Below are 22,936 nucleotides of genomic sequence, written 5' to 3' on the forward strand. Positions count from 1 at the left end.
CAGGCCTGCCACAGCCAAAATCTGTAAAAGCCCATTCCACAAGGAAGGTGGGCTCATCTTGGGCGGCTGCCCGAGGGGTCTCGGCTTTACAACTTTGCCGAGCAGCTACTTGGTCAGGGGCAAACACGTTTGCTAAATTCTACAAATTTGATACCCTGGCTGAGGAGGACCTGGAGTTCTCTCATTCGGTGCTGCAGAGTCATCCGCACTCTCCCGCCCGTTTGGGAGCTTTGGTATAATCCCCATGGTCCTTACGGAGTCCCAGCATCCACTTAGGACGTTAGAGAAAATAAGAATTTACTTACCGATAATTCTATTTCTCATAGTCCGTAGTGGATGCTGGGCGCCCATCCCAAGTGCGGATTGTCTGCAATACTTGTATATAGTTATTGTTACAAAATTCGGGTTATTATTGTTGTGAGCCATCTTTTCAGAGGCTCCTTCGTTTATCATACTGTTAACTGGGTTCAGATCACAGGTTGTACGGTGTGATTGGTGTGGCTGGTATGAGTCTTACCCGGGATTCAATATCCTTCCTTATTATGTACGCTCGTCCGGGCACAGTATCCTAACTGAGGCTTGGAGGAGGGTCATAGGGGGAGGAGCCAGTGCACACCAGCTAGTTCAAGCTTTTACTTTTGTGCCCAGTCTCCTGCGGAGCCGCTATTCCCCATGGTCCTTACGGAGTCCCAGCATCCACTACGGACTATGAGAAATAGAATTATCGGTAAGTAAATTCTTATTATTGCCTAGGGCTTGTAAGGGTAACAGCCTCTCACCTGCACCCTTTATTTCTATTTGTTACTGAAAATGCTAAAAATATAAATAAATCCTTAGCGATATATTGCTCATCACTGTGCAGTGTTGCTGTTTGTTTCTAAAAGTGAGTGCTGATTACTTTTATTCCATCAGGGATCAGTGGCAAACGCAGAATTTCTAGAGGGGGGTTTCCAAATGCAGTCCAGAATCCCCCACTCTGCGGAACATTGGCGCAAGGACCTTAATGTAAAAATTGGTCATTATATGCACTGGATACTGTATGGAATACAGTATTCATTTTTAACACTATAGATGGTCTATAGTGTAGTCCGCATCAAACATTTCAATAATATAAATGTGTGGTCAGGAAGAGGTTAACATACCATAATAAATAAATACACAACATAATAGAACCAGTACTGCACTTTCTAAGCACACATTCTTCCACCTCATGGTGAGGCTCCACACACACACACACACACACACCAACCAAGAAGCTGCTACCACTGGGCATGTGCAGCAGCTCTGCTCTGTCCCTTAAACTGCATGATGTGGCGACAGCTCTAGTAATCATATTCTCTCTAGCATCCATAAGGGATATTGAGGAATCTAGTACGATGGGGTATAGATGGGGTTCAAAGGAGCCAGTGCACTTTAAATTTCTTCCCCTGGGTGTGCTGGCTCCTCCCCTCTATGCCCCCTCTTACAGGTAGTTTAGAAAAAAGTGCCCTCAGGAGAGGATGCACATCTCTGCGCTCCAGAGAGTTGTCTTCAATTTATTTTTCATGTTTGTTATTTTCAGTATGCTGTTTGGGCAACAGCATACCTGCACCGTGGGAATTAGGGGGGGCGGTCACCGGCCTTACGAGGTGCAGAGCCGCTCCCCCGCTGCAGGACCACCGTCGTGAGGGGTGTTTGTTCAGCGGGGCACTGCGCCTTGGCTGTCACGGCCGCAGCATGCCGCACACCCCCTAACACTGCCTGAAGGTGACATCGGTGGTGAGTACAAACCGGGGGCCCCGCTAGAGGGGTCCCCCGGTTCACTGTGCGGCTGACCACGGGTGCGGCGTACGGGACCCTCCCGGGGGGGTCCCGCTAAGATCCCACGAGTAGACTGGCACAAAACCGCTTAGACTAGCACTGGTTGTGATGTTTTTAAGTTAAAAGGAGACTTTTCCAGTATAATATATCACTAGTGATGAGCGAGGTTCGGTTTTACTCGGTTCTCAAAACGGCATCTTATTGGCTATCCAAAACACGTGACATCCGTGAGCCAATAAGATGCCGTTTTGAGAACCGAGTAAAACCGAGTAAAAACGAGTAAAACCGAATCCGCTCATCACTATATATCACTGTAGCTCTGGCACCATTGGAGGGGCGGAGCTACCTCAGAGCGGGACCAGAGGCATTTTGGCGCCTTCCTCTGCTTACTGCAGCCATATACAGCGCACACAGCGCTTCCTGACTCCTCAGCCACGCTGGATATCTGGTACAGGGTGTAGCAAAGGGGGAGAGCCGCTATTGCACACTATCTGGGTCCTCTACAGGACAGAATTTGTTAGTGTTTACTGTTATATAGTTACCTGACAGCATCTCTGGGGCTGTACAACTAAGGGTGTGCTGGTATCCTTCTCTCTGTGTGTCTCCTCTCACATACAGTAGGGCGGGCTTGCAATATAACTGTCTGGGTGTATGTGTATGTTATTGTGCTTACTGTGAAACATGGGTAAACACAAACTGAGCAGTGTATGCCACACCAGATTCTCTCCATTTTCATATGATTCTGTTTCATGTGAACAATGCAGCCAATCTTCACAAATCGGTGCAGGGGCTGGGGAAGAGGATCCAGAGGCCCACTGGCTAGGGTCTTTTAAAACAATGATGTCAGATATGTCATCCCAGCTCGCTGCTAATGTACAGAAAACTCAGCTACTACAACAAGCTGTTGCAGATTTAGCTGCTAGGGCAGATGTGCAGCCCCTCTCCTCTCATGCAGGACCTCAAAAGCGTGGTTTACCTGCACTGCTCTCTGATACAGATTAGGATATACAGGAGGATGGGGAGGACTTAGACCTTAGTGGGGATCCCGATTCTGCTCAGAGTATTGAACCCCTAATTCTGGCTATACGGGACATGTTAAAGCTCCCTCTAGAGGACGCTGCATCACAGCAGTCATTTTTCTTTGTACAAAACAAACCTAATGTCACTTTACCTGATTCTGAGTTAGATGACCTATTCAAACTGGCCTGGAAAAATCCAGACAAAAAATTCCAAGTGTCCAAAACATTTTTGCGCACTTTCCCATTTGCTCCTGAAGGTAGGAAATTTTTGGAGGAACTCCCAGGGGTTGATGTATCAGTCTCTCGACTGTCCAGAAAGGCATTGCTGCCTGCCCCGGGCTCCTTTATCATAAAGGATCCTGGGGATAGGAAAATAGAAACTACACTCAAATCTATTTACATGGCAGCAGGTGTATCACAAAGGCCGGTCATTGTGGGTTGCTGGATGACCCATGCCATTCATTCCTGGGCCACTCGAATTCAGGGGGGCCTCTTGGGGGATATGCCCTTGGTCACTATGGTGACCCTCCTAAAACACATTCAGGACTCTACACGTGTCCTCTGTGATTTGCTCAAGGAGATGGGGAACATTAATGCTAGGACTTCTGCCATGGCAGTGTCTGCCCGTAGGGCCTTGTGGTTGCGTCAGTGGATTGCGGACGTTGAATCCAAACGTAGTGTGGAATCCCTCCCCTTTTCTGGTGAATGGCTCTTTGGGGTTGAGTTGGATACCTGGATTTCCAAAGTTACGGATGGGAAATCCACGTTTCTCCCCTCTGGGGCCCCGCCGGCGAGACGCTCCTACCCTGAGCCATCTGGCCAGTCCTTTCAGTCTCACAGATTTCGAGCTAAGACCAGAGGTGCCTCCAATGCAGAGGTAAATCCAGAAAGCCTGCAAGGACCAGCTCTCAGGAACAGACCACCAGTTCTGCTTCCGCTAAGGCCCCCTCGGGATCCTCGAGGTGGGAGCTCGACTGCGTCACTTCAGCCGCGTCTGGGAGGCTTCCTGCCAGGATACTTGGGTCAGAGATCTCGTTTCTCAGGGCTACAAGCTGGAGTTCGACAGTACTCCTCCCCAACAATTTTTCAAATCAAGCTTACCCGCTTTGGAGGATATGCAAGTTACGTTGCAATAGGCCGTCCTAAAGTTGGTCCAGTCCCACATCATTGTTCCAATACTGCAACGCGGCAAGGGGTTTTACTCAAACCTGTTTGTGGCGCTGAATCCGGATGGTTCGGTAAGACCCATTTTGAATCTCAAATCCTCGAATCCTTACTTGAAGGTGTTCAAGTTCAAAATGGAATCCCTGCGAGCAGTGATTGCGGGCCTGGAAGAAAAGGAATTCATGGTCTCCTTGGATATCAAGGATGTCTACCTCCATATTCCGATTTGGCCGCCTCATCAGGCGTACCTGCGATTTGCCCTGCTGGACAATCAATTCCAATTCCAGGCACTACCTTTCAGCCTGTCCACAGCTCCGAGGGTGTTCACAAAGGTGATGGCGGAGATGATGGACTACAAGAAAAGGATTTACCGGTAGGTAATTAAAATCCTATTCTATACCATTGCTATTGTCAGAATTTAAGCCACTTGCCAAGAGGAGGGGGGTTTCCAGGCAACCAGAAACCCCCCCCCCCCCCATCCTTCCTGCATTATCCTATGGGGATAGGAGAGTAATATTAATTATTTTATTTTATTTAACACTCATTCCCCAACAGGACTCAAGGTGGTCATCAGGAATAGCAGAGTGTAATGTAAAAAAATTTTTTTAAAAATGTGCGCTGGTAGGCAAGAAGGTTTCACTTTAACAGTTGAAACACCCATCCAACGGATCACAGCTCCGAAATGTAGCATTGGTAATCTTTGATTTAAAAACCGCTGCACCTCTCCCAAGGTTAACTCTGGACTCCTTGAGTAGATTAGATTCTAGATACTAAAATAGGAGGAGGGGGCGCTCATAATGCAAATCACTTTTTATTTAGATTTAAAACAGCATTTAAAAACAAACAGTCAATGTTAGTGAAACTCGTACCATGAAGCTCATCCTGTGGACTGGTTATCACATGATATGACAACTACAAAGCGCATAAGCCGGATACCGCTGTCCTGCGTCTGGGACCTCACACCACACCGCCGGCTGCAGATCACAGCCGTGACTCGTCGGGACACTGCACCAGGAGACCAGTTGGACCGGGTCTCAAGTTGAAGACAGTACGTCTTGCAGGCCACGCCCCAAGGTACGAGCCATGCCAGACGTACTGTACGTCTGGCAGGTACGAGTCTCACTGGGTGTAGTATGGCTGACCGCCGGTCAGCTTACCGACACCGGGATCCCGGCAGCATTCCGACGCCGGGATCCCGGCGGGGAGGGGCGAGTGCAGCAAGCCCCTTGCGGGCTCGCCACGCTGCGGGCTCGGTGGCGACCTGCGGTCGCCACGGGTTCTATTCCCACTCTATGGGTGTCGTGGACACCCACGAGTGGAAATAGTCACTGTTGGTCGGCATACCGAGCCAGTGGGCTGGTGGAGGAGGTCATGTGACTGTTGGTCAGCAGACCGGCGGTCACATGAATACCACCCGTCTCACTAACATTAACTGTTTGTTTTGTACATGCTATTTTAAATATAAATAAAAAGTGATCTGCACTATGAGGGCCCCCTCCTCCTATTTTTGTATCTAGAATATATATATATATATATATATATAAGAGAGGTTAAAGTATACTAGTATTGCTATGTAGTGCATTTCTAAACACAATTACTCTTATTATAAGCTGTATTTGTCACTGCTTTCTCTACCAGCCATTGTCTAGTTGTTTTCATAGACTGTACTTTCATTAGTGACATCCATTGTAAAAACTTACAATGTGGTGCACTTCATCCAAATTGTATTGGAAAATAATAAACATAATAGGTGTCATGCATATTATTTTTTCAGGTAAATTCCAGAGTTCAATTACTTTATTTTTACCAACAATGAAATACTCACGTTTGTGTTGTAGGCTAGATACCATGTAAAAGTAAAATTAATTGTTTATACAAAACATGGTTTAGTACAGTTTGTTTGTACTCACAAGTATCTTTTAGGCTTTTTTCCCTTAACTGTAAATAGTGCAAATGACTATGGGGTATATGCAATTGCGGTCGAAGGTCGAATTCCCGAAAATGTCGAAAAACGGGACTTTTTCGCCCCCCCCAAAAAATTCGACAATGCAATACAGTACTTTTCGTCAAAAAAACGGACTTTTCAAATTTGACTTTTTGAAATTCGACGTTTGACAAATTCGACATTTCTGCAATGGTACAAATGCGGCTTTTCGACAAAAGTATATTCAATTGAAGAATGTAAATTCGACAACAGTGCTTTTTGACAGTAAATTCGTCATTTTCAATCCGCCTCACTTTGCTGGCGGAATGTAATAAATTTTTTTAAAAACATGGGTTGGATGGGGGGGACAGCCTCGGGCTTCACCCCTGGCCCTTGGGTGGCTGGGGGGGACCCCTTGATTGAAGGGGTCCCCACTCCTCCAGGGTACCCCGGCCAGGGGTGACTAGTTGGGTATTTAATGCCACGGCCACAGGGAGCGGTATAAAAGTGTCCTCCGGCTGTGGCATTATCTGTCCAGCTAGTGGAGCCCGGTGCTGGTACAAAAAATACGGGGGACCCCTACTCTTTTTTTGTCCCCCATATTTTTTGCACCAGGACCAGGCGCAGAGCCCGGTGCTGGTTGTTAAAATACGGGGGGTTATGCTTAGGAGGGGGGACCCCACGCAATTTTTTGGGTTTTTTTTTACCGTTTTTTTGTACCATCTGAAAAGTCGATTCAAAATCCGTCAATTGGTCCGTTTTTCGACAGCGGGACTGTCGAATCCGTTTTTTATTAAAATATGTCGAATTCCGGCACCCGCCGGCCGGAATTCGACGGTCGAATTGTGTCGAATTTAAAAACGGGCGAAAAATTGCAGTAATTCGCCCGGAATTGCATATACCCCTATGTTTCCTTCCTTTTTGTCTCCTTATTCTCTGTAGTGTGCTTCCATATATGATGATCTGTAACTATGCAAGTAGAAACCTATTTACATTGCTTTACAGCACCAGAGAGACACAAGAATAAGTTCTCAGATTTTCATACATGCAAATAGTTTTGTTTATAAATATAGGGTCATTTATTAGCATCTGGAATCGCATAACTCATCCCAGTCTCATTATTAATGTTGCCATCCACAATTTGCACAGTGGATCTCTGTTTTTTAAGTTTTTCAAAAACATACATGTTTAACAAAAATTATGTGCATCATACCCCTTGCCTGGGTTCAGTATGATTTGCTGATGGACGGGATGCCGGCTGTCAGAATCCCGACAGACCCCCCCCCCCCTTCCCCATTAATCCCCTAAACCCTTTCCTTTTCCCTACCCTAACCCTCCCTTGTGAGTGTCTAACCCTAAACCTCCTCGCTTTGTACCTAACCCTAACCCTCCCTTCCCCGCTGCCTAAATTTAACCTTCCCTGCTTGATGCCTAACCCTAATCCTAACCCTCCCTCCCCGGTCCCAAACCCTAACCTTCCCATTCCTGCTCCCTAACCCCCCTTCTTTTGCCTAAATCTAACCTCAACCCCCCACGCACGGCAGGATGCCAGCACATCCCGCTGCGAGGACGATCAGGATGCTGGCTGTCGGTAACGTGATGCCGGCATCCCGAGCGGTGTCGGTATGTACACGCCGGCATTGCATCCTCCCTCGGGATCCCGGCGTCTGTATATTGAGCGCCGGGATACCATCTGTCGGGAAGCTAACTGCTTCCCCCTTGCCTTTAATTTGTATAGTGTGTGTGTGTGTGTGTGTGTGTGTGTGTATATATGTATGTATGTATATATATATATATATATATATATATATAGTATAAAAAAATTTTTTTTTTTTTTTTTAAACATTACTGTAGCTCCTATAACATCTATAATGTCAAGTTACTATTCACAAAATGATCACTGTAACCATATATTAATACTTTTTTATGTAATGTTCAGTCTTGCCACAAGTTTCAAGTGTAGTTTTGTTAAAGTAAAACTTGGAGTGTTTCGTTACCCTTCATTCAACACACAGCAAAATTCCAATTTAGAGCGTCTGTAATGATGATTGAAATATTGCTAATGATATAAAACAAGCACATTTGGAAAGTTTATGGTTTCAATTATTGCCTTTAGGCTTCAACTGACTTCAATCCCTGACTATTGCACTTGTCAGTATTGTATGTAATGATCAGAAAGCTACAGATGGTATAAAGCTCTCTTAATGCAAGCTGTAGTAAATGTTACATTAAAACACTTTTTATAAGTATATTATTTGGCTTAGTAATTATCAACATTTAATAAATATATTTTAGCCTCCATGAGTGGTTTACTTGCTTGTAAGAGCAGACAATTACCATGGCCTGCAATAACTTAACGTGGCACCTGCTTTGGAGACGGCAGGTGATTTTGCCTTGTCTGTAACATACACTTGACAACTTTGCAAAGCAATTTGCTTCCATCCTTCAAACATAATCTTTGAGCAGAGTAGTTACTGTGCACGGAGGACATCAGCTGCAAAGTCTGCCCTTTGTTAGACACAGCAGCACAAAGGCAAATCTAAAGCGAGTACAGTATGATTGACCAGTGTTACTCTTTGTATCAGACCACAGGGACATTTTATAGCTGCTGTTTTCCAAGGATCTCCTGTGATAAACTTCTATCTTTAAAAGCACTGGTTTCCCATGGGGTAATAAATGTTTGGTGGTAGTATATTGAAGGCTTGTAGATTGCTTAACTTTGCCACTTTCCCATTCATTTCCTAAATGTTGTGAGATAAAGCATACCTAGGTTCTCACCGTGCAGAAAAACTGTTGTGTATTTCACATTTAACCACGTCGCCTCATATGTATTATGTATTAGAGCTCTGTGATATAATCTTTATTACCTAGGATTCCTATTTGCTCCTCAGACTATTCTAGGTATTGCATGCTCACAATGAAATACAGATGTTTTCTTTTCTTTCTTTTTTTTTTGGGGGGGGGGTTTGTATTGTTAACCGGCACAAATTAAGGTTTGTGGGGTCCCCATGGTAACTAACGTGGGGGGCCCTACCAATCAAATTTGTTAATAAGATATGCTGACATTTTTATTAAAAAGTAGAATGTGCAAAGTACTTGCAGCACCACAATTGTGTTAAACATTCTGTGGTTTCCGCAGTTCACATATGCCACAGTGCCACCCACGCTGGTTATATCGTTATGTGGGGGGCCCTGGCCTCCCTGTTAGTCTGGTTTTGATTGTTAACTTGTATATATGTATCAAACAAGGGGGTGCAGAGATACAAAGGGCAAAATACTCTTTTTTGGGGGCACATTTTAGTATATATCAATAGACTGAATAAAATGTTACTTTTCATTTATTTGCCCAATTAAAGGGATGAATATCATTTTTGTTTGAGGACAAATATTAAAAATGTATTATCTCCCTCATACAAATATGCGGATGCTCACATCACTATTCCTTCGCTATGAAGAGATCACAGTTTATGGTGAAAATGTTAGTCTCTGGCAACAATTTCTACAAACTGATGTGCTCGGTTTCAACCAGGCAAAGATTGATGCGTGGAACATTTTACCCCTTTTCACCCCGTTAGGAGCTCTATTTGAAAAAAATCCCTTTTTAGTGGGTGGCTGCAAATAACTGTCACAGTTTTCACACCACCCAGCAGGTCACATGTTCCAGGTCAACCAACAGGTACATATATCCCTTGAGCTGGTGGAGGTCCCGCACCACTCTACTGGAAGCCTGTATACATAAACAATTTTGTGTTGAAACAATATAGAAATTGATGCCACAGACAAACATGTTTTCACTATAAACTCTGATCTTCTCCTAGTGAAGTAGTAATGATGTGAGCATATTTGAATGAGGAAGATATATTTAATACAGTTTTATTTGTTTTTAAACAAGTCTATTCATTACGTTTATTGGGTATATAAATTAAAATTTGCATTTTATTCAGCCTATTATTAACTATATACTAAAGAATGCCCCAAAAAGGGAGTTTTTTCCCTTTGCACCTCCTAGTTTGCCAGTATTTATTACTTTACACAGGGAGCACAACCAACATAGGGGGTAATTCAGAGTTGATCGCAACAGCAGCAAATTTGTTAGCAGTTGGGCAAAACCATGGGGGTAATTCTGAGTTGATCGCAGCAGCAATTTTGTTAGCAATTGGGCAAAACCATGTGCACTGCAGGGGGGGGGGGGGGGCAGATATAACATTTGCAGAGAGAGTTAGATTTGGGTGGGTTATTTTGTTTCTGTGCAGGGTAAATACTGGCTGCTTTATTTTTACACTGCAATTTAGATTTCAGCTTGAACACACCCCACCCAAATCTATCTCTCTCTGCACATGTTATATCTGCCCCTCCTGCAGTGCACATGGTTTTGCCCACCTGCTAAAAAATTTCCTGCTGCGATCAACTTGGAATTACCCCCCATGTGCACTGCAGGGGGGACAGATATAGCATGTGCAGAGAGAGTTAGATTTGGGTGGGTTATATTGTTTCTGTGCAGGGTAAATACTGGCTGCTTTATTTTTACACTGCAATTTATATTTCAGTTTGAACACATCACCCAAATCTAACTCTCTCTGCACATGTTATATCTGCCCCACCTGCAGTGCACATGGTTTTGCCCAACTGCTAACACATTTACTGCTGCGATCAACTCTGAATTAGGCCCATAGGGGGTCATTCTGCAAGCGAACGGGTCGGGACTGCGGCTGCGCGGCATCCGCAATGCGCACGCGCGTAGTTGCCTGGCGACCTCCGGCTATAATTACCCAAGGAATCCCGTTATCACCGTTTTGGAATAGGATAGGTACAATAAACAGGAGCATGCAGGGTGCGCTAAACCGATCGTGGATCGCGTTATTGCGGTTAATAGGACACCCCATATACCTTAAGGTTGATTTACATACATTTTTCTCACTAGTGCAGAATCATATCTTTTCATTTATGACCTAACATGTTTTGTTTTATTTTAGCTAGTTACTGTGGTAACCAGAACACTGCACCACAGGAGCACTACCTGGATACTAATGAAGTTACAATCCATTTTGAGAGTACCATCCATGAGTCCGGACGGGGCTTTTTAATAAATTTTGCCAGCAGTGATCATCCAGGTAACTGACCGCCTTGTAAAACTGCTAAAGCGAAAATAAATACTATTTTAAGTGTATATGAAGTATTTAGCAGAAGACTTTTGAGGAAAGTACCCCTTTTTTCATTAATCTTCTAAGCGCACGACATCTGGTCTTACTTCACCTTACCTATTTTAAGTGTATATTTACTGACACAACAGAAAGATACAAACTTAAAATGTAAAAAGTATCTTATCCTTTTGTGGTATTTGCAATACTTTTTACATTTTAACTATGTTTTTGTAAATATTTTTGCTTGATGCCTTTTATACTATACCATCTTTATGTTGAACAAAATGTTAGTGTTAAACTTTGGTCATAATTTGAATTGTAAAGGGGGGTACTCACGGAGCGATATTCTAAGCAATCTGACTAGACTGCTTAGAATTTGAGCATTATCGCTCCGTGTGTACCCCTACAGCGATAGCGATGCGCAACCCCGCGCATTGCTGTCGCTGGTGCTAGATTGGCCTGCCGTGCAGGCCAATCTAGCGGGTCGCTCACTTCACCCACTGGGTGAAATGAGCGCGCCCCCCCCCATCTCCCCCCCGCACGCTCAGCACAGATCGCGCTGTGATGTGCGGCGGGAGGGATGTGTGCTGAGCGGTTTGCTCAGCACGCATCTCTCCTGCATCAGCCAGTCTATATGGGCCTTAGGCCCCGTACACACGGGGAGAGATGCGTGCTGAGCGATCTGTCACAGACCGCTCAGCACACATCTCTCCCTCGCTCAGCACACAGGGGATAATTCCAAGTTGATCGCAGCAGGAATTTTTTTTAGCAGTTGGGCAAAACCATGTGCACTGCAGGGGGGGCAGATATAACATTTGCAGAGAGAGTTAGATTTGGGTGGGTTATTTTGTTTCTGTGCAGGGTAAATACTGGCTGCTTTATTTTTACACTGCAGTTTAGATTGCAGATTGAACTCACCACACCCAAATCTATCTCTCTGCACATGTTATATCTGCCTCCCCTGCAGTGCACATGGTTTTGCCCAACTGCTAAAAAATTTCCTGCTGCGATCAACTTGGAATTACCCCCACAGTGCGATGTGTGCAGAGTGAAGGGGGGGCGCTCATTTCACCCAGCGGGTGAAATGAGCGACCTCTTAGATTGTGCCTGGCCAATCTAGCACCGGTGATATCGCCGCGCATCACTATCGCTCTAGGGCAGGGGTGGGGAACCTTTTTTCTACCGAGGGCCATTTGGATATTTATAAAATCCTTCGGGGGCCGTACAAAAATTCTCAACTTAAAAAATTACCCTGCCCCCCAGTGGGTCTGCTCCTTAGAGGTACTGTGTGTGCGCGCCGAGGGGTGTGCACGCGCCAAAAAAATGGGAGTGGCCAGTTAAAATGGGACGTGATACACATATGCCCCCAATAGTGCGGTGCCAGATCCACAATTGCCCCCACAGTGCCAGGTATACAAATGCCCCCACAGTGCCAGGTATACAAATGCCCCTCACAGTGCCAGTTATACAGATGCCCCCACAGTGCCAGGTATACAAATGCCCCCCACAGTGCCAGGTATACAAATGCCCCCCACAGTGCCAGGTATACAGATGCCCCTCACAGTGCCAGGTATACAGATGCCCCTCACAGTGCCAGGTATACAGATGCCCCTCACAGTGCCAGGTATACAGATGCCCCCACAGTGCCAGGTATACAAATGCCCCCCACAGTGCCAGGTATACAAATGCCCCCCACAGTGCCAGGTATACAAATGCCCCCCACAGTGCCAGGTATACAAATGCCCCCCACAGTGCCAGGTATACAGATGCCCCCACAGTGCCAGGTATACAGATGCCCCCACAGTGCCAGGTATACAGATGCCCCCACAGTGCCAGGTATACAAATGCTCCCCACAGTGCCAGGTATACAGATGCCCCCACAGTGCCAGGTATACAGATGCCCTCCCCCCTCCCCTCCGTGTTGCTTACCGTGGGACACGGAGGAGAGCGCGGCTGTCGGGTGGGAGCGGCGGCGTGTAGTACTTCAAACCAGCCGCCGGTTCGAGAGCTAATCAGAGCTCGCGGACCGGCAGCCGCGGCTCCTGAATGGCTGCCGGTCCGCGAGCTCTGATTGGCTCACGGACCGGCGGCTGGTTTGCAGTACTACACGCCTCCGCTCCCACTCGACAGCCGCGCTCTCCTCCCTGTCTCCCTGTTCTAACAGCTGAGACACGCTGCCGCCGGACTGAGCGGCAGCGTGTCTCACTGACGCAAGCTGGTGGGCCGGACCAAACGGCTTCGCGGGCCATATGCGGCCCACGGGCCGGAGGTTCCCCACCCCTGCTCTAGGGAATACACAAGGAAAGGTCCGTGCTTAACTTTTAAGCAATCTAGTTAGATTGCTTAGAATTTAAGCACAAATCTCTCCGTGTGTATGCCCCTTTACCCATATCTAAAATTAAGGTTTTGTACATGAATCTTCTAAGGGCTGGTGGTTAGATTTCTGATGTGAGACGTGGACAGACAGACACTAGTTGGGGAGGGGATGTAGTTATGTGACCGACTGCTACATCCCGAACATGAGAATTCTAAAAAAACATAGGGACAGATGTACTAAACTTTGGAAACAAGTGATAACATGGAGAGTGATAAAGTACCAACCAATCAGCTCCTGTCATTTTTCAAACACAGCCTGTAACATGGCAGTTAGGTGCAGATTGGCTGGTACTTTATCTCCATCCACTTTAGCAGTTTCCATGGATCCCCCATAGTTAGGACCTCTATTTTGTGTCTTCTTCTAGACTGTCATGTTTGGTTCTATCACAATCCTTCCATAACGCTCCTATAGGATTACAAAGCACAACAGCCTTTTCCACATTAGTTCAGGCAGAGCTGATATCATTATATAAGAAATTATTGTCCCCATTTGCAGTCTAGAGGCTTCTGTGGAATGTTTTCACATGCTGCTTTTCTCCACAACTGTACTATAACACTGCTTCCTCCATGGCCACTGTTAATACTAAGCCTTGAGAAAGCCCTCCACACAGTGCTGAAGTATGTTGGCATGGTTATTGGAACTGTTGGGTTTGGAATAACTCGACCATAAAATGTTCCAGCAATAGTAGGCAGTCTTTGTTGGCTTCAATATTGTGACTTAGTTTTTTTAACTAAATATTTCTTGAGTGCTAGTGAGGTGACTGGACCCTCTTCTCTGTGTTTTATAATCTTACAGATGTGCTATAGGTGTTACATGGCCACTAAATCTTGGACGATGTCACTATAAGATAACGTGATCAGTTTCTACCTATTTCCTCCTTCTTGTTTAACTACATGCCATTGCTACAATACAATCCTAGCCAAAGGGTTTGTTTTCTCTTATGCTCACCCATCCGTTTCTGTGGCTGTAGAGCAACTGCTTGAACTTGCTAAAGTATTTCATCGCTTGAATACATATTGTTTTCTTTTTCTCTTCATAGTTTAACATGTTTATTTTGCTAGTTACCAGTAACTTTCTCTTCTGTCAATTTATTTTTTCCTTTGACAATAGATTTGATCACCTGCTTGGCTCGTTCAAACCACTATCAAGAGACTGAGTACAGGTGAGGCATATTTTCTATAAATTACTCAGCTGAAAGTACTGTGTTTTCTTACCATAGTGAGATATGGGAAATTCTTTCCACCCGTTCTGTTTCTGCCGATGGCCGTGGTATAATCATTTCAGCTTGCTACCCCCAGGGTAGCGAGGGCGCCCAATCCTTTACGCAGCTAAACCTGATTATTATGGGCGCAATATGCGCGATAGCAGGGATCACTTTAGAAAGGAGATTGGGCGTGATATATTATTTGAATATCGCCCCATGAATATTTAAGTGGCATCATGCAATTTTTTATTTTTTTTTACATTTCAAAAAGTACTTCAACATTATCTATGGCTACATGAAATTTCAGGTTAAGGAAAAGCTATTTTATAATGTTAATTTCCACCTTATTCAATACATGCGACACTTAAGGGTATTGCTATCCAGTTGCTTATATTTGTGTTTTATTGTTGTGATTGCAGCAGGTTCTGTCCAGCTGGCTGTAGAGATGTTGCAGGGGATATATCAGGTGATGTGCAGGAAGGATATAGAGATGTAAGTACCTTATTACATTTATGGACCATGTTTATGAGTATATTGAAAAGGGATGACCAATAATTCCTAATAAAATGATGATAATAATATGATATTGCACACGCATAATCGGGTTCCTGTTCTGTATATCATTTGATGTAGGAGTGAAGAACAAAGGGAGCATTTATTTAAATATTTAAGTACATTCAAACAAGCTCTCAAAAGGAGTATCTTTCAGACGGGTGTGGTTCAATAGATCTACAGTATAAAGATAGTCAAAAGGTTGACATGGAAAATGTCGACAGGTACAAAAGTGTTACATGAATATGGTCGACACAAGTTGATGTCTTCTTTTTTTTTTATGTGAGTCATTTTGTATGTTCACTAGTTATTACTAGTCATAGTAATATGATGAAAAAGTTTACTTTCTTTTTCTTTTTTTAAACTTGTGTCGACCATTGCCATGTCAACCTTTTGAACCTGTGGACCTTAAGCACTGTCTACCTTTTAACTGTCAACCTTTTGCATGTCGACCATTTGATGTCCACCTATTGACTTTCTTTTTACTGTAGATCTGTCAACCTCATACCCTTCCAGACTGTTATCTCTATAACACATTGTCAATCTATGTGGAATAGTCTCGGAGTATTGTTAGAAAATATATTTTACTGGAGAGTAGGAGTTCACAAACTTCCAAAAGATGAGTTTAAAGATACCTTGAATTAGTGTAAATTGGTTTTGATCAACACAAGTCTATGCTGAAAATAAGACCTCTACGAATGTAATGTGCATTCTGTAGAGACAAACTGCTTTTTTCTATTTTCTTCTTTTCTCTTACGTCCTAGAGGATGCTGGGGACTCCGTAAGGACCATGGGGTATAGACGGGCTCCGCAGGAGACATGGGCACCTAAAAGAACTTTTCCTATGGGTGTGCACTGGCTCCACCCTCTATGCCCCTCCTCCAGACCTCAGTTAGATTATGTGCCCAGAGGAGAAGGGTCACTGCAGAGAGCTCTCCTGAGTTTTCTGTGGAAAAAGAATTTTGTTAGGTTTTTTATTTTCAGGGAGTCCTGTTGGCAACAGGCTCCCTGCATCGTAGGACTGAGGGGAGAGAAGCAGACCTACTTAACTGATAGGCTCTGTTTCTTAGGCTACTGGACACCATTAGCTCCAGAGGGAGTCGGAACACAGGTCTCACCCTGGGGTTCGTCCCGGAGCCGCGCCGCCGTCCTCCTCACAGATGCCGGAAGATAGAAGCCGGGTGAGTATGAGAAACAAGAAAACATCTCAGGCGGCAGAAGACTTCAGATCTTTATGAGGTAAGGCGCGCAGCGGTAAGCTGCGTGCCATTGCTCCCATACACAACACACACAGCACTGATGGGTGCAGGGGGGAGGGGGGGGCGCCCTGGGCAGCAATAAACCTCGTTTTTGGGCAATAAGGTGCTATTAGGCTGCGGAGGCAGCAAATAGATGATCCCCCGCCATTTTTTTTTGACCGAAGCCCGCCGCTGGGGAGGCGGAGCTTGATCCCTCAGCACTAACCAGCGCCATTTTCTCCACAGAGCTGCATGAGAAACGCTGGCTCCCCGGACTCTCCCCTGCTGAACGCTTCAGAGGTTGGAAAAAAGAAAGGGGGGGCACATTGGCGCGCAGTGAGTGGGAAATTGTGTGTGTGTGTGTATATATATATATATATATATATATATATATAATATAAAAGCGCTATCTGGTTTTTCCAGTGTCATTTGGGCGCTGGGTGTGTGCTGGCAACTCTCTCTCTGTCTCTCCTAAGGGCCTGGTTGGAGTTTTGTCCCCTTATAGGTATATCCCTGTGTGTGTGGGGGGTCGGTACGTGCGTGTCGACATGTCTGAAGCGGAAGGCTTCTCCAAGGAGGAGGTAGAGCAGATGAGTGGTGTGTCCCCGTCGGTAGTGCCGACTCAGGAATGGATGGACATGTGGCATATGTTGAATGCAAGTGTGACATCTTTACATAAGAGGCTAGATAAGGCTGAATTCGGGGAGGCGTCAGGGGGTCAATCCTCGGATTGGACCAACTCACAGGGCCCGTCGGTGTCTCAAAAGCGTCCCTTGGCAAAAATTGTGGACACAACTACTGACACGGACTCTGATTCCAGTGTCTACTATGATGAAGCTAAATTGCACCCTAAGGTGACAAAGAGCATTCAGTGTATGATTATAGCAATAAGAGATGTGTTGCATATTGCTGATGAACCCTCTGTTCCTGACACGAGGGTACACATAAACTTTCCCCCATCTCATGAACTTAATGAGTTTTTTGAAAAAGCGTGGGAGACTCCGGATAAGAGACCGCAGATTCCCAAAAGAATTAATATGGCATACCCCTTCCCTACACAGGACAGGGTACGTTGGGAATTCTCTCCCACTGTGGACAAGGCTTTAACGCGCCTGTCAAAGAAAGTGGCGCTACCGTCTCCAGACACAGCGGCCCTCAAGGATCCTACTAGATCAGATCAAGGATCAAGGATCCTACTAGATGCAGGCTAGAGACTACTTTAAAGTCTATTTATTCACATACTGGAGCTTTGCTAAGACCGACAATTGCGTCGGCATGGGTATGTAGCGCAATTTCAGCCTGGACAGATAACCTGTCGGCTGACCTTGATACCATGGATAGAGATACTGTTTTATTAATTCTAGCCCATATCAAAGACGCAGTCTTGTAAATGAGAGACGCTCAAAGGGACATTGGATTACTGGCTTCCAGAGCCAATGCCATGGCTATTTCAGCGAGAAGATCCTTATGGACCCGCCAGTGGACGGGTGATGCGGATTCGAAAAAGCATATGGAGGTTCTACCCTATAGGGGAGACGTGTTGTTTGGGGATGGGCTGGCGGACCTGGTTTCCACAGCTACCGCAGGTAAATCTAACTTTTTACCGTTTATTCCCCAACAGCAGAAGAAAACTCCAACATATCAGATGCAGTCCTTTCGGTCACAAAAGTCCAGAAGAGGTCGGGGATCCTCCTTCCTTGCCAGAGGTAAGGGTAGAGGGAAAAGAACACCTGCTTCGGCTGGTGCCCAGGAACAGAAGTCCTCCCCGGCTTCTACAAAACCCACTGCATGACGCTGGGGCTCCCCTGCGGGAGTCCGCACCGGTGGGGGCTCGTCTTCGACTCTTCAGCCAGGTCTGGGTCAGCTCAGACCTGTATTCTTGGGCGTTGGAAATAGTTTCCCAAGGCTACAAACTGGAATTCGAAGAGGTGCCCCCATGCCGATTTTTCAAGTCTGCCTTACCAGCTTCTACCCAAGACAGGGATGTAGTGTTAGCTGCAATTCTAACGCTGTGTCAACAGCAAGTAATTATCAGGGTTCCCTTGAACCAACAGGGAAGAGGGTACTATTCAACCCTCTTTGTGGTCCCGAAACCGGATGGTTCGGTCAGACCTATTTTGAATCTAAAATCCCTAAACCTATACATGAAAAGATTCAAATTCAAGATGGTATCGCTCAGGGCGATAATAGCCAGCATGGAGGAGGGGGAGTTTATGGTGTCACTGGATATAAAGGATGCTTACCTTCATGTCCCCATATATCCTTTCCATCAGGAGTACCTGAGATTCGCTGTACAGGATTGTCATTACCAATTTCAGACGTTGCCGATTGGGCTTTCCACGGCCCCAAGGATTTTCACCAAGATAATGGCGGAAATGATGGTGGTCCTGCGCAAGCATGGAGTCACAATTATCCAATACTTGGACGATCTCCTGATAAAGGCGAGATCAAGAGAGCAATTGCTGAGCAATGTGACACTCTCTCTGAGAGTGCTCCAGCAACACGGTTGGATTCTAAATCTACCGAAGTCACAGTTGATTCCGACAACTCGACTAACGTTCCTAGGTATGATACTGGATACGGAACAAAAGAAGGTTTTTCTCCCGTTGGAACAAGCCCAGGACATCCAGAACATGGTCAGAGACCTGCTAAAGCCAAAAAGAGTGTCAGTTCATCAATGCACTCGTGTTCTGGGGAAAATGGTGGCAGCCTACGAGGCCATCCCCTTCGGCAGGTTCCATGCAAGGACGTTTCAATGGGACCTTCTGGACAAATGGTCCGGGTCCCATCTACACTTACATCGGAAAATAACACTGTCCCCCGGGACCAGGGTGTCTCTTCTATGGTGGCTGCAAAGTGCTTACCTTCTGGAGGGTCGCAGGTTCGGAATTCAGGACTGGATCCTGGTAACCACGGACGCGAGCCTCCAAGGATGGGGAGCAGTCACCCAAGGAAGAAATTTTCAGGGACTGTGGGCAGACCAGGAGTCCTGTCTACACATCAACGTGTTGGAGCTAAGAGCCATATACAACGGCCTTCGACAAGCGGAGAGTCTTCTTCGCAACCTACCGGTTCTGATTCAATCGGACAATGTCACAGCAGTGGCTCATGTGAACCGCCAAGGCGGGAGAAGAAGCAGAGCCGCGATGGCGGAAGCAACCAGGATTCTTCGCTGGGCGGCAAATCACGTAAGCGCTCTGTCAGCTGTCTTCATTCCGGGAGTGGACAACTGGGAAGCAGACTTCCTCAGCAGACACGATCTCCATCCAGGAGAGTGGGGACTTCATCAAGAAGTCTTTGCAGTGATAACGGGTCTTTGGGGAGTTCCTCAAATAGACATGATGGCGTCACGCCTCAACAAGAAGCTTCGGAGGTATTGTGCCAGGTCCCGGGACCCTCAGGAAGTAGCAGTAGACGCCCTGGTAACGCCATGGCTGTTCCAATCAGTCTACGTGTTTCCTCCTCTTCCTCTCATCACAAAGGTGTTGAGGATCATAAGGCGAAAAAGAGTACAGACAATACTCATTGTTCCAGACTGGCCTCGAAGGGCCTGGTACTCAGATCTTCAGGAGATGCTCACAGGAGATCCCTGGCCTCTTCCTCTAAGGGAGGACCTGTTGCAGCAGGGTCCTTGCGTGTTCCAAGACTTACCGCGGTTACGTTTGACGGCATGGCGGTTGAACGCCGGATCCTAGCTGAGAAGGGGATTCCGGAGGAGGTCATCCCTACTCTGATAAAGGCTAGAAAGGAGGTGACTGTAAAACATTATCACCGTATCTGGCGAAAATATGTGTCTTGGTGTGAAACCAAGAACGCCCCTACGGAAGATTTTCATTTGGGTCGTTTTCTCCACTTCCTACAGACAGGAGTGGATATGGGCCTGAAATTAGGCTCTGTTAAGGTACAGAATTCGGCCCTCTCGATATTCTTTCAGAAGGAATGGGCTTCTCTTCCAGAAGTCCAGACGTTTGTAAAGGGAGTGCTACACATCCAGCCTCCTTTTGTGCCTCCAGTGGCACCATGGGACCTGAACGTGGTGTTGCAGTTCCTAAAATCACACTGGTTTGAACCACTTAACAAGGTTGAGTTGAAATTTCTTACCTGGAAGGTGGTCATGTTGTTGGCCTTAGCATCTGCAAGGCGAGTGTCAGAATTGGCGGCCTTGTCTCACAAGAGCCCCTACTTGATTTTTCATGTTGATAGAGCGGAATTGAGGACACGCCCTCAATTTTTGCCTAAGGTGGTTTCTTCATTCCATTTGAACCAACCCATTGTGGTGCCTGTGGCTACGAGTGACTTGGAGGATTCCAGGTCCCTGGATGTAGTCAGGGCCTTGAGGATTTATGTAGCCAGGACGGCTAGAATTAGGAAAACAGAGGCTCTGTTTGTCCTGTATGCTGCCAACAAGATTGGCGCGCCTGCTTCGAAACAGACTATTGCTCGCTGGATCTGTAACACGATTCAGCATCCTCATTCTACGGCTGGATTGCCGTTACCGCATTCGGTTAAGGCCCATTCCACTAGGAAGGTGGGTTCTTCTTGGGCGGCTGCCCGGGGCGTCTTGGCATTACAGCTTTGCCGAGCAGCAACTTGGTCGGGGTCAAACACTTTTGCTAAATTCTACAAGTTTGATACTCTGGCTGATGAGGACCTAGCATTTGCTCAGTCGGTGCTGCAGAGTCATACGCACTCTCCCACCCGATTGGGAGCTTTGGTATAAACCCCATGGTCCTTATGGAGTCCCCAGCATCCTCTAGGACGTAAGAGAAAATAAGATTTTAAACCTACCGGTAAATCTATTTCTCCTAGTCCGTAGAGGATGCTGGGCGCCCGTCCCAGTGCGGAAACTCTGCAAGACTTGTATATAGTTGTTGTTTACATAAGGGTTATGTTACAGTTGGAATCGGTCTTGGACCGCTACTGTTGTTTGTTCATACTGTTAACTGGTTATGTATGTTCCGGGTTACACGGTATGATTGGTGTGGGCTGGTAGGAATCTTGCCCTTGGATTTATAAAATCCTGCCCTCGTACTGTCCATTTCCTCTGGGCACAGTTCTCTAACTGAGGTCTGGAGGAGGGGCATAGAGGGAGGAGCCAGTGCACACCCATAGGAAAAGTTCTTTTAGGTGCCCATGTCTCCTGCGGAGCCCGTCTATACCCCATGGTCCTTACGGAGTCCCCAGCATCCTCTACGGACTAGGAGAAATAGATTTACCGGTAGGTTTAAAATCTTATTTTTGCTCCTGGCTCCACCCCTCGCTGCTATGGCAACACGCTGGGTAGGGGAAGCCATCAGCAGTGTCCAATGCTGGATCCCAACCCGGATCCAGCATTGGCGGTGTGAAAGGGGTTTTTGTAAGAACAGTGTTGGAAGCTTTGTGTGAGCCCCACGGAGAAATCTGTTCTTAAAATCTAAGCAATTTGACTGGTGTGTATGCCCCACAGAGATAGGGCCGTGCATCGCTATCGCCGATGCTAGATTGGCCTGCATGATCTAGCACATCGTGCTGTGCTGAGCGGGGCGAGAGATGTGTGCTGAGCGGTCTGTGACAGATCGCTCAGCACACATCTCTGTAGTGTGTACTGGGTTTATAATACAGGTGGTGGGATTGAGGTATGATGGGACTGAAACACTGAGGTCCTGATGCAGAATTATGTGGAAATTTGGTGTATGCACAGAAAAAATGCCTATGTACACCCATATGAAGTTTTATGCATCTTGCAGTGTGTGTGTGTGTGTGTGTATACGATTATTTTGCTACTCATAATAATAATCACTGTGCACTAGTCTGTACTACTAATTGCATAAAATAGGTCTGAAAATGTGTGTATTTATCCTTTTGCCCAACTATGCACAGCCCACAATTGCATCGACATGTCCGGGAACATCACATTTACACCTTTTCAATTGTAAATAGAAATGCGATTGAAATGCACAGCACCCTTTAACACCTGTACCACAGTAATATCAGCTTATAAAGCTCTGCCTGTTTCACCACCTGTAATTGCATATGTAAATGTCCCATAATTACTGGTCCCTTTCCTGAAACGCGAGAATGACCACCATTGCAAATGACTTCTCCTTTGTGGTTAAGCAAATAATGTTCAGCTAGGCTTCCAGTCACTCCATACTAAATATATTATTGTCCCTGATTTTAGTATCACCTTGACATTCATGGAACACTGTGTAACTTTTATATTTTATTTATCTCCTATTGCTGTGTACTAAAGGTGCAAAATGGAGCATTTAAATGAGCAAGCTTTACGTGAAATGGTCTGTCTCAAGGTCATGCACAGACGTTGGCTGCGGTAGAATACAAGCCACTTGTTACTTGAACAGCTGCACCATCCACACCCCAAGATGCAGCCACAACCCAACCACATGAAGGGAGCTGAGATTAGTGACCTCTAAGATCTGAGCTCATACTGATTGCTTGATGTGTCCCAGCATTCTTTTGAAGATACTTGGTTCATTTGGGAAACAAAAGAAGGAAGCAACAGATTGCCACACCTGAC

The 22,936-nt window shown here is 45.9% G+C and overlaps 1 protein-coding gene across 1 annotated transcript in view; it reads left to right on the top strand.

Moving 5' to 3' along the window:
- Positions 1-22,936, top strand: part of DCBLD1 (discoidin, CUB and LCCL domain containing 1) — a 149,025-nt gene that overhangs the window by 57,575 nt on the left and 68,514 nt on the right. Inside the window, exons 3-5 of the mRNA XM_063917210.1 lie at positions 10,881-11,018; positions 14,536-14,587; positions 15,049-15,121. Coding sequence (XP_063773280.1) covers positions 10,881-11,018; positions 14,536-14,587; positions 15,049-15,121 — 263 coding nt within the window. The remainder of the gene's footprint in view (positions 1-10,880; positions 11,019-14,535; positions 14,588-15,048; positions 15,122-22,936) is intronic.

Source organism: Pseudophryne corroboree, chromosome 4 (assembly GCF_028390025.1).
Source record: "Pseudophryne corroboree isolate aPseCor3 chromosome 4, aPseCor3.hap2, whole genome shotgun sequence".
NCBI classification, from domain to species: Eukaryota; Metazoa; Chordata; class Amphibia; order Anura; family Myobatrachidae; genus Pseudophryne; species Pseudophryne corroboree.